The sequence below is a fragment of the Ursus arctos genome, chromosome X (assembly GCF_023065955.2).
Source record: "Ursus arctos isolate Adak ecotype North America chromosome X, UrsArc2.0, whole genome shotgun sequence".
NCBI lineage: Eukaryota > Metazoa > Chordata > Mammalia > Carnivora > Ursidae > Ursus > Ursus arctos.
The window spans coordinates 58,007,836-58,020,402 of NC_079873.1; the positions used below are offsets into that span (position 1 = coordinate 58,007,836).

At 41.3% G+C, this 12,567-nt stretch overlaps 1 protein-coding gene across 15 annotated transcripts in view; it reads right to left on the reverse strand.

Annotated features, from left to right (window-relative positions):
- The window catches only part of HDAC8 (histone deacetylase 8), a 213,078-nt gene that overhangs the window by 199,787 nt on the left and 724 nt on the right, over positions 1 to 12,567 (reverse strand). For all 15 annotated transcript variants that reach the window (XM_044379335.3, XM_048213400.2, XM_057312474.1 and 12 more), the window contains exons 2-4: positions 12,237 to 12,289; positions 9,268 to 9,398; positions 7,563 to 7,704 (exon numbers count right to left, since the gene is read on the reverse strand). In XM_044379335.3, coding sequence (XP_044235270.1) covers positions 7,563 to 7,704; positions 9,268 to 9,398; positions 12,237 to 12,289 — 326 coding nt within the window. The remainder of the gene's footprint in view (positions 1 to 7,562; positions 7,705 to 9,267; positions 9,399 to 12,236; positions 12,290 to 12,567) is intronic.

The following is a 12,567-nucleotide window of genomic DNA, read 5'->3' on the forward strand; positions in this document are numbered from 1 at the left end:
GCTTTTTGCTCTGGTGGCAGATGCTGCTATCCAAACTGGTCTTCTTAAGGTTCACCTTTCGTTTCCGTGATAAGTCTTTTCTGATTGTCTTCCTATCTTCTGACCATTTCTTCTCAAGATTCCTTTGTAGGCCTTTCTTCTTCTACCTGTCCTGTAAGCATTGGCATTCCACAATGAACGCCACAAACAGTATTTGTTTTGTTTTCCATATTATCCTATAGATGCTTCTCAGGTGATTTTACCAATTTTTTTGGTTTTAATTACCACCTATCGTGCTGTTGATTCCCAGATCTGTATGTTCGGCGGAGACAGTTCTGAGTTCCAGCTTCTTGCTAGCCCAAGTACGGTTCACAGACTGGCAGCATTTAGTATCATCGGGGAGTTTGTCAGAAATGCAGGTGCTTAGGTTTCACCCCAGGCCTCCTGAACCAGATCTGCATTTTATCAAGATGCCCAGGTATTTCATATGCATATTACAGGCTCGAAAGCCCTGGCCTGAACCCCATTATCAGTTCTCTAGCAGACATGTTGAATTAGATGTTCCATAAGCACATCAGTTCTTATCCCTTACTCTTCTTGGTTAATGGTAACCCAATTGACTCAGTCATCTACACAAGAAATCTAGATCATTCCTTCCTTATCTTTGGTTACCATTCCTATCTATTCTAGCTACTAAACGGCTCTTGAATTTATTCTCTCTTCTATGCTCCTCACCACTGTTTTCACCTCCTTTTGGGTAGATTATTACAGTAAAGTCCTAATCGATTTCTCTATCGACATCCTCCCCCCACTCCCCATCAGTTTATCTGCTGACTTGCTAGAATCATATCCCTAAAATGCAAATCTGATCATGTTACTTCCTCCTGGCCTAAACTTCCTTCAGTGATTTCTCACTCTCCAAAGCCAGGGTTCTTAACCAGGAATCCATCCATTCACACGTGGGCTTTAAGAGAGTCTTATACTTTCTAAAGTTACAAGGAAATATCTGCATATGTACACTTTTCTAGGGACAGTATACATGTAGCTTTCATCAGATTTTCAGAGGGTCCGTGACCAAAACAGGTCAGAACCACTGATCTGAAGGATCAAGTTCAAACTCTCTAGTTTGGCATACAAGGATCCTTTATACCTCCCCCTCCCCTTTACTTCCAGTCAGTTACCTACAGGAGTTCCAGCTTTAATTACAGACTTGGAAGTTCCCTCAGCTTTCATGCCCCTCTGCCCCTGGACATGCTGTCTCTGGAATAACCCCCAAGTTATCTACATGGCCAGCACATGGTACAGCCTGGATCTGCACTGGAGTCTTACTTCAAAGTTCACAGTCATTCCACTCTACAGTGACTTGACATTTTCCACTGTGGCCTAGGACACACAAATACATACACATACACTAGAACAGGTTTCGTGAAATCCACCTTGATTTCAAAAGATGCTGGCTGCAGCCCACTGAATTGATATGACGTTCTATTAATGAGCTGCAACTCTCAGTTTGAAAAACACTGCACTAGACCTTTGCTGATACAGGAAGTTCTTATTACCGAGAATTTATTATCTTAGTCCCAGAAGCATCAAGGTTTTGAGGTTTCCTAGGGATACCAAAGCTGTCAACAGCATGAAAGCACTTGCTAATGAATCAACCACGTCTATCAGCCCCCATTCAAACAACCTACTCCTCTAAACCCTAGCACCTATCCCTACCCATCTGTTCAATTACTTTGTCTTTTATGGATTGTCAGATACATCAGTGAGCAATTCACTGAAAATCTATCACAAAGTGAAATTACAAATCTCAAAAAAGGATGCAAGATACCATGAAGTCAACACAAAAAACTGGCAAGGATCTGTAGACCAGTTTAGAACTGAAGAAGAGAAATATAAATAAGGGTAAGGATAATGATTTTAAAAATGGTTCGAGAGAGAGAGAGTGATCTGAATGCCAAATGATTAAGGAGAAGCCCTCAGAAAAAACTGAAAAAGCCCTTGAACATTTTGGCAGAATCAACCCTCTTAATGATCATGCCGCAAAAATCTCACAGAGAGTAAAAGGTACCATCTTGACACATCGTGCAATTTTGTTAGAAAAATTAAGCCCAAACAAAAACAATCAGTCCTTGATACGTTCTTTGTCTGAAGAATTATGTAGCATTCAATTTTATTAAAAGAGACCAAATCAACGTATTTTCATAGTGCTTTAGTTATTCAAGTTAGTATGCTAACCAAGTCCTGCCCTCTCTGTCATTTACTCGAAACTTTTAGTCCCTTTTTTAAATGGATTCACTTGGTGGTCTTCTGCCTGCTACCAACTGCCCTCAAATAATAAGAACCTCCGGTACGATCCTTTGCTTCCTCATTGCCTGACACACAGCAGGAGCTTAATAAACGTCTGTTCAATGACTAACTGCAGTAATGGCCCTCTCCTCCCTATCTAGTCGCAGTTCCCTCTGATCTAATCAGCACATGGCCGCCTTCTCTCAAATGCTTCAGTAAATCCCCACTGGTCCCAGAAAAAAAGTCCAACTCCTCAGCACGGCTGACAAAACCTTTATAATCTGGTCTTGCTCTATTTGCTCTCACATTCTGGCCACATTTAACTACTTGTAATTCTCCAAATGTCCCATACTTTCCACTGCCATGCTTATTATCCCCTCCACTTGGAATTCTCTAGCCCCACCGATGGGAAGGGAGACTCCTTCTCCTTCTGTACACTCCACTACCTTGCACATAATTGCAGCACACACTGACCATACTGTGTCTGTCTTGTAACTGCTCCCCACCTTGTTCCAAGCAGTTTTTACCATAAAAAGTTCTACTGATAAAACTAATATGCATAAGAGAAAGCACGGGAAAAATATAGGAAACAGCAGAAAGATCCATGTGTATGTGTGTGTATTCTTATATATCTCTCACGGTATCATCATCTTCACAAAGTCACTGGTGTCATTTTGTTGTATTTCCTTCTAAGAGTTTTTCATAAGCATCTATTCTTTACACGACTGATCAGAGCGAATGTGCAATGTTGTAGCTACCTGCCCTTTAAAAACAAAGCCAACATTATACAATGTGCATTTTGTTTTGTTATACAGTTATCCTAACTACGGCTGGTTAATGGTTACATAATAGCCCATCGAGTGGCTATGTTACCGTATACTACCTAAACATTCTGAACATTCTGCTGCTTTTGAATCTTTAGGTCTCCCTCCTTCCCCCCCTTTTTTGGCTATTATATTAAGAGAGAAATTACCATCCTTGCACACACCGTTTTCCAATATTTTCAATTGGTTTATTTCCTTAGAATAGATTACCGAGAGTAATAGATATATGAGTTAAGAATCTTTCTTCTTTCAGCTCAAATTTGGGAAGGAGAAAAATACACGCAGGTGTATATTATGTTTCAATCTCCCTTCCTGTAATTTATTGATGCTAAATATTTATTCATGTTTATTTAGTATTTGTTTCCTCTTTTGCGAATTGTTCATGCCTTTTGCCCACTTACCTAAATTTCAGTGTTTTAAAAAATCAATTAAAATAAAGATTATAGGGGCGCCTGGGTGGCACAGTGGTTAAGCGTCTGCGTTCGGCTCAGGGCGTGATCCCGGTGTTGTGGGATCGAGCCCCACATCAGGCTCCTCTGCTATGAGCCTGCTTCTTCCTCTCCCACTCCCCCTGCTTGTGTTCCCTCTCTCGCTGGCTGTCTCTATCTCTGTCGAATAAATAAATAAAATCTTAAAAAAAAAATAAAGATTATATTTTATTATTTTTTTTGGGGGGGAGGTAGAAGGGGGGAGAGAAAGAGAGAGAGAGAGAGAGAGAAAGGGGAGAGGGAGAGGGAGAATCCCAAGCAGGGTCCACGCTCAGCACAGAGCCCAATGCAGGGCTGGATCCCACAATCCTGAGATCTTGACCTGAGCTGAAATCAAACGTCCAAAGCTTAACTGACTGGGCAACCCAGGCGCCCCTAGAATAAAGATGTTTAACCCTTTGTAGTATTTGCTGTAACTATTTTTTTTTGCCTCTTTTTATTTTGGTAATATTTAAGCTGCAAAAGTAATAAGATCTCATTACAAAAATTTTGCAAGCTAGAGAAACACACTTGAAAAAAATCATCAATAATTCTTCCACCGTAATATAGCCACCATTATCATTCCCACTGCTTTTTTTTTATATGTGTGTGTTCTACAAAGTGGTAATTGAGATGTGCATACAATTTTGAAATCTGCCTTTTTATTAACACAAGTCTTTTTCTGAAATGCCCTATAGCCTTCGTAATCATTATTTAAAATAATAGCATAACATTCTATGGAGCAGATTGACCATTTCCTTATTACTACATATTCATGTCATTTCCATTTTTTTGTTTCATAAAGAACACTGATAAGCACTTCCATGCAAATAGTTTTTCCATATTTTGCATTGTCTTCTCAGGAAACATTCTAAGTAGTAGGATTAAAGGGCATTGATCCTATTCCTAAAGTAGACAAAGGGCATTAATACACCTTAGCTACCAAGTTACTTTCTTAAGGGGTTGAAACAAACCGCACTATTACTAGCCAACTGAGTACCACGTTTTTCAATTTTGGCTTAAAAAGGGGCTACCTAGTTGTTTAAAATTGCATTTCTTCAATCACTAGCAATGAACATTGCCCCATGTTTTCCAGTGGTACTTAAACACCTTTATAAATTGTCTCTGCACATTCTTTGCCCATACTTCTTCTTATACATCATACCATACGAGGGCCTTAGAAAATACAAACCTATCACACTTTGTCATATTTATGTCAAATATGCCTTTTTAGTCTGTATTTAATTTTGTGTTTTAAATGGCCGTAAAACTTTTAAAAGTGATTTTGGTTTTAAAATTTTATGCAGCTAAATTTGTTGAGCTTTTCCTTTGGGAGATTTTTTCCTATTACTTCCTAAGCTTAGAAAAAGTATTCTCCTTGAGAAGCTTGATAAATATCCATTCATTCTAGTTTTTTTTTTAATTTGCTTTTTTTACATTGAACTCTTCAATCTAGCTGCCACTTATTTTAGTTTATTACAGGAGATGAGGGTATAAATGCTACCAGCTGTCACAACATCATTTACTGAATAATCCTTTCTACTCCCATACACTTGCAAAGCATCTTTTATAATAGACTGAATCCTTATATATAACAGTCTCTTTGGGGAGTGTAGTATAATATCATCTGTCTCATCTTATACCAACGGTACCAATGTTTTCATTATTCTAGTTTTGTATGTTTAATATCTAATAGCATTAGTCACTCATCATTCTTCTTTTGAAGAATTTTCTTTGAAGATCACTGTTCTTTAGTTTCCAAATGCAATTATTTGCTGCCTTACCTCTACGATATGAATTTTGCGAAGGCTGGATTGGTTTGGTTTCTTAGAATAGACTGCTAAGAACAATATTACCAGGTCATACAGGTATGAATGTTTTCCCCACTCATTTGACACTTGTTTCCAAAGTTTTCAAAAAGACTGTACCAATTTCACTGTAATCATGCCAGCACGAGGATATTTTAAAGATTTTTTTTTTCAAAATTGGTAGGGGAGAAAGATACCATGCTTCAATTTTTATCTCTGCTTATTAGTGATGACAAACATATGCTTACAGTGGGTGTTTAATCAGTGCATGTTGAATGACTAAATGGCATGTATGAATCCATACACATATTTAGGGATGGAAACTCTTAAACAAATACTGTGCTTATGATAGAGAATGCTGGCTAGATGTCAGTTTGGGGGCTAAATACCTGTAGTCTACCTGCAGAGATGTTCTAGAGGTGCCAAAAACCCCCTAGAATTTGGACCTGAATTGGGGCAATCCCTAGAGACTCTCTGTAATTTGTATCCACCACAGTGTCTGCTTCCAGGTAGGATCAGCTGAGAGCTGTCTGAAACAGTTAAGACAACACCTACCTACAAGCAGCCCAAAAGCAGCCATGATTGGCTCTAGATAGAGCATGCTTCATTTCAAAGCAAAACAGTGAGAAGAAGTGCCGGTACCTGGGTATTCCACTGGACACTGACCCAGGCCCTGGCAGGCCTTAAGCAGGGAATTTAAATACATAAGATCTTCCAGTGCCACATGCAGAAAGCAGATCTGATTAACAGGATCAGGCATTTTCCATGAAACCACATTACTTCTCTTTCTCAATTCACTAAGCACAAGATGCAATAGAGGTCCTTGGTTCAGAGAGGCTTGTCCCCCCTCCCCCCCTTCTGTAGTTTAAAAAGGAGAGAGGTTCTTTTTTTTTTTTTTTTTTTTGGTCCCAGGGATCACTGTCTTTATTTTGAAATTTTTTAATAGAGCAAAAGCTAGCAAAAGGTAGGTGGTTTCTCTTTGTTTCTAAGACCATGTGAAAGTCATTATGAAACACTGGCTCTTTCTGCTCCATCATCTCAGTGGTAGGTTCTAGTAGTAAACTTTCTCAAGGACTTCCTTGGTCACGAAATCTGTCGATCTGATGTAAAGAATTCCATGTTCTCATCTTAACCTGCATATGCTGAAACTCTGCTCAAGGTTTTAGTCTGAAAAATAAAGTGCCATTTTCTCTGGACTCAAGAGCACCAAACAGGATCAAGGTCATGGCCAAGAGTATGAACAACTGGTGTGTGAAAGATGCATCGCCAGTTCCTACCACCGCTGCTTCATTTCACTCACACAGCACATAGAGCAAATCAGACTTTTAAAAATTCGTCTCCTCCAGTATGTATTAAGTACTACCCACATAGCAAGCAAGCATATCAAGCAAGATGACAAATGCTGTCCCAGCATCCTTGTCACACACAGGGTAGAGCTGTTTGAAATGTCAACATGAAACTCCAAAAGGACTTCTCTAGCTCCAAGTAGCACCTGAGAACAGCCGTTTCACAAGCCCTTTCTCCTTACAGTGACACTTAACTCTCTCAGTCAGTTACCACTTGCCTCAGAGATGGCGGCGAAAGCTTCCTTCTTGATTCTTCGGCCTTTTGTTTTAAATCTATTCTCATCAATTTCCCACCTATTTGGAAACCTGTTTGCCACTTCTTTCAAGAACTAGCTCTAAAACGCACCTCTTCCAAGACTTCCATGATTAATTTCTGCATAGCGCTAAAATCTCCTCAGCTCATACGTATATTCAATTGTTACCAAAACTGATGTTGCTCCCTAATTATTCTAGTTCTGTGAGTGTCTCTAGAGCATAAGCCCCTGAAGACAGGGGAATTTCCAAAAAGCTGGAAAGGGAATGTAGAGATTGTCTAGTTATATCCTTCGCCCTGCCCATTTTCCTGATGAAGAGACCGAGGCCTAGAGAGGTTAATCTTTCCAAGTCAGTCAGCCAAGTCTGCAGAAAAACTAGGCATGGAACCCAGGTATCCTGACTTTCAATAGAGTGCTTTCCATGATATTGTGTCACCTTCTTCTATTTCACTTGTATCTCTTCAGAAAGCCTGGGAAAGTGCTGTATTCATACCCAAATCTCTCAGTGAAAGCCAAAACAATAAGTATAAGACTTCACATAACTGACAAACTGACTCAAGGAAAGAGGCAGAAAGCAGAGAGGTCATTTTCTTACTTCTTTGCATGATGCCACCCTCCGGACCAGTTAATTGCTACTTTGCACACTCCGTCAATCAGGCACTGGGCAGCTGTGATCGTGGCCCCTCCTACAGCTGCTGCGTAGTCAAATATCCCTTCCGTGGCTGGGCAGTCATAACCTTAGGGGCAAACATCAGAAGAGCCTGTTACAAGATGAACTGGAGAAGGAAGAGGTGTGATACTGTGATTTATATAATAAGAAATACTCCTACGTGATCTTCATCCCCAGGTCTGACACAGAGCTCCTAAAACTGTTGGAATTTCCCAAGCAAGGAGAGCAGGAAAGGTATCTTTGTTGTGTTAATGAGGTGGCTTGTGTATCACACTGAAGGATGGGTGGGGGGGTGAGCAGTGGGGCAAACCACTGGAAGGTTGGAACTACCAGTCCTACCCCCTGACCTCCTCCTGTGAGGGGAAGGGGCTGGAGATTGAATTCAATCACCCATTGGCCAATGATTTAATCAGTCATGCCTATGTAATGATGCCTCCATAAAAACCCAAAAGGCCGGTTGGGAGAGCTTCTGGTTTGGGGTTTGGTGAACGCCTGGAGATGTGGGGAGAGGGGGCATGCCTGGAGAGTGCGTGGGAGCTCCACACCCTCTGGTCATACCTTGCCCTGTGCCTCTCTTCCATCTGGCAGTTCGGAGTTACATCCTTTTATAGGTGTACTGGTCATCTAGTAAGTAAATGAGCTCTGTGAGTTCTGTGCCCCACTCTAGCAAATTAAACCCAAAAGAGGATGCTTGTGGGCACTTCTGATTTATAGCCAGTCAGTCAGAAGCACAGGTAACAACCTGGGCTCGTGATTGGCACGTGAAGTGCACAGCAGTCTTGTGGGACTGTGCCCTTAACATGCGGGATCTGATGCTATCACCAGGTAGACAGTGTCAGAATTGAGTTGAACTGTGGGACACCCAGCTGGTGTCCTGAGCATTGCTGGGTGGTGTGGGAGGAAAGCCCCACCTCCACACATTGGAACTGCGTCTAGAACCCTACTGGGAGGAATAGTTTGAGGTGTGACAACAACATACTGTGCTAACATCAGCCTCCAAATGAGAGATAAATATCTCCGATGTTGGGGAAAGAATTTTTTGAGTGTTGGAACCAGAGAGGCTAAACCTTCAGGATTAGCTAGTCACATCCTACAGACAGACAGACCGAGTCCTGAGAGGTGATATGTCTTATCTATGGCCACACAGAGCCAGGCCTGAGACCCACGTCCCTTGACTCACCCATCTCTCAGACCAGGGTTCTACCAAATCATGTTGTTTCTCTAGACTATCCTATCGGCCACCTACAGTTTTTTTAAAAAATTCAGCTGTTCAACATGAAGCAGAGTTGAAAATGTAGCTGGAACATAAACATGTATTCAAGGTAAAATATAAGGTCATGGGACAGTGAAATCCGCATACATACAGCCAGACCCGATCTGGGCACTACTATTAGGGCCTCGGCAACTACAAGATGTCCCCCCTCTGATCCATCATCCAGTTTTGCTCAGTTCATATGGTTTGCTTGGTAAGTGAGATATGCGTATCTAAACTAAGTGATTAAGACTGTGGTTAGTACATTAGTTCTTAATAAACAAATATGAAAGACCATCATGCAAGTTATAAAATGGGTGGTTACAATCTACAGACGGAGGTCGTCTACCTCCCCTCATTGCCCGGTACCGACTTTACCTAGCCCATATTCTACGGAGTCTGGGTGATCGTCATCTCCTTCTTGGCTGACCTTCTGGAGATGCTGCAGATATGCATCAGTGTGGAAGGTGGCCATCTCCTCCATGGACGCTACTTTGGGCTTAACTATCCTAATAATAACAGAGAACAAAGAGAGGTGAGTGAGTCAGACCCAGAGAATGCCGGAAACTAGAAGCAGGAGCCAGCCGGCTGAGCAGAAAATACGACTCCTAGCTTCCAGTTCCAGTGGGCTGAACTAATGCACACGTTCCACTCCTCTACACTCTCTAGTCTTCACTTCCTCACATCTATATAAGGATTCCATTAGGAAGGGGTGAGAGGGCAGATCTTCCCCTTGAGTTTATAGGTAGGTAAAAAAAAACAAGTAATTATATTTAAGTTAAATAATCAGATACTGGACAAACTTCACTCTGTGAGTTACAACTTGCATGACGAACTAGCAGGCAGAGATATTTTCATCTGAATTAGTTCCTAATTGGTACATATAATCCTTTCAGCTCTATTTTTACTTTATTATTTTTTTTTACTTATTTTTTTAGAGAGGAAGGGAGAGAGGGGGGACGGGCAGAGCGAGAGGGAAAGAGAGACTCTTAAGCAGGCTCCACACCCCACACCCAGTGCAGAGCCCGATGTGGGGCTTGATCTCACCACCCTGAGATTATGACCTGAGCCAAAATCAAGACTTAACTCTATATATTAACTTTAGTAGGCAACTGTATTGTCATGAATTTTGAATTTGGAGTCAGAGAACTGGGCACTATGTATTTATCTATATTTAACAGCTCTATAACCTCCGGTAAGTTGACTGCTCTGTATAGTTCAGTTCCCTCATCTGTAAAGTAGGGAGATCTAGTGGGACACGTGTGAAGATTAAATGATAACATATGAAAATGCTTTGTGGATAACCATCATTATTATTAACACTAAAGGATAAAAAATGGCAACTCAAAACATGAAAGTTTCTCTATTTGGTCCCTCACACCTACCTCTGAGAGGGAAAGGAGAAGGAGGAAACTGGTTGGAACTGGGCTTCACTCAGAAGCTCTCGATCAACTCCTCACAACAAGTGACAAATAGAAGTGACAGAGAGGGGCACCTGGGTGGTGGCTGAGCATCCAACTCTTGGTTTCGGCTTAGGTCATGATCTCAGGGTCGTGACATGGACCTGTGTCAGGCTCCATGCTCAGTGCAGAGTCTGCTTGAGAGTCTCCCCCTCTTCCTCTGTCCCTCCCTCTGCTCAAGCACACACTCTCTAAATAAATAAATAAATCTTTTTTTTTTTTTTTTAAAGAAGCGACTGAGAGAATACGGGGTGATGTTAAGCTAACAGCAGGACTTACCACGTCTAACCTCTAGCTGCCTACTCCCCCTTTTCTCTCCCTGACTCTGCTGCTGCCACTCACAGGGTAGTCTACGGACCAGCAGGAGCAGCAGCTAAGAGCTCGTCAGACATACAGAACTTCAGCCCCACCTCAGATCTACTAAATCGGAATTTAACAAGGTGATTCATGCATACATTCAAGCTGGAAGAGCAATGACCTAGGCCACAGGGAGGCAGTAGTGGTTTTTTACGTTAGCTGAATGGGAACTCAGCCATGAGTTTTTCATGCATTAGTATGACTATATAGGCTACTACTATCACCAAGCAGGCCAGAAAAATCCTGTAGCTCAGCCTCAAAAAAAAAAAAAAAAAAAAAAACCCAAAAACCATGTATATGGTCAAAAGCCAAGGATTCCTGCTTCTCCTTCAAGAAAATATGCCTCCACCCTCAGAGGTGACAAATGTGAGCATTAAAATAAAAGCGTTAGTTTCTTGGACCATGTTTCCCAGTCCTAATAGGTCCCTTTTCTAGGACCCTTCCTTTTGTTTAACAAATATGGAAAGCCTCTCTGCTTAATAGCAAGGGAATGGGACAGTTTTGCTTTGCACTGACTTCTTGTTTGTCTTAAAGTAACTTTTGAAAAGTTAAATAACTGCGGGACACCTGGGTGGCTCAGTCGGTGAAGCATCTGCCTTCGGCTCATGTCATGATCCCAGGGTCCTGGGATGGAGTCCCACCTCAGGCGCTCTGCTCAGTGGGGAGTCTGCTTCTCCCTCTGCCTCTGCTGCTACCCCTACTTGTGCTCTCTCTCTCTCTGACAAATAAATAAAATCTTTAAAAAAAGAAGAGTTAAATAAATGGAAGGCATGTAGTTCTTATGTCTAACAAACATATGGGTTAAAAAATAAGGTACTCAATAAATGATTTTGATAACAATAAGGATAAAATTTGAAAGCCTATTACACTACCTTCTGGGAGATAAATGAAGCCTTCCACACAGGCCTGTGCAGACACTCAACTATTTGGCCAGATAATGTCACAAATACTCCTACAAGATAGGGTTATAATATTTACTCTTATAAAGATTAATAGCAAGTTCATTTTTTTAAAAGAAGCACTTAACTCTGGGCTGAGTTCTGGCCTGGTTGCAGGAGTTTTGCTTTGGTCTTGACTTGTCTCCAGGCTCACTCGTAAAAGTTTGGTGCTGGTGATAGGGTGCCTAAAAGTCTGAAGTTGAACACACACCCTCACATCTGGCTTAGAAACAAATACACAAAAACCCCAGAACACCTCCCAGCCAAACACCTATTTTATTCCCCTATCAGATGGGTTTTAGTACCCTAATGTACTCTCCTCGAAATCTCCACAGAGCACCTATCCCTAGAATACTTTCCCTTCCAGCAATAGTCTTACTTCTAATGATCTTAACTGCTTCAGGCACTTTTTTCAGGTTTTTCTTAATTCTTCAAGAACTTTCACTAGGTCACAGACAGATTACAAACACCGAATTACAGAAAAAAAACTTTAAAAAAGGGACCATTCACTTTCAAATTTGCTCCACTATGAACCAGGCTATAAAGGCTAGGACACTGAGGTTCGGGGCTCTGTTTGTGAAAGACAACTTACCTCATTTGCTTATGCAGTGCATACGCTTCGATCAAAGAATGTACCATACTGGCCTAAGAACATCAACAAAAAAGAAAAAAAAGCAAGGAAAAAAAGGCAGAAAACAAGTCTCTTAAATGTTTAATTCAGAGAAATACCATCGACTTCATCATCCTGAACAAAGAAACTAACTTTTAACTCCCCTCTTTTTACTTAACAGTTACAATGCACTTTAGACAAATTGCTAAGGCGAAAGCTACCGGGCCTTATGGAGGTGATGGACCATTTCTCTCCTGCAGCGTCTTCCCCACTTCAGGGATCCCTTGTAGTAGAGACACCAACCCTTCAGTGC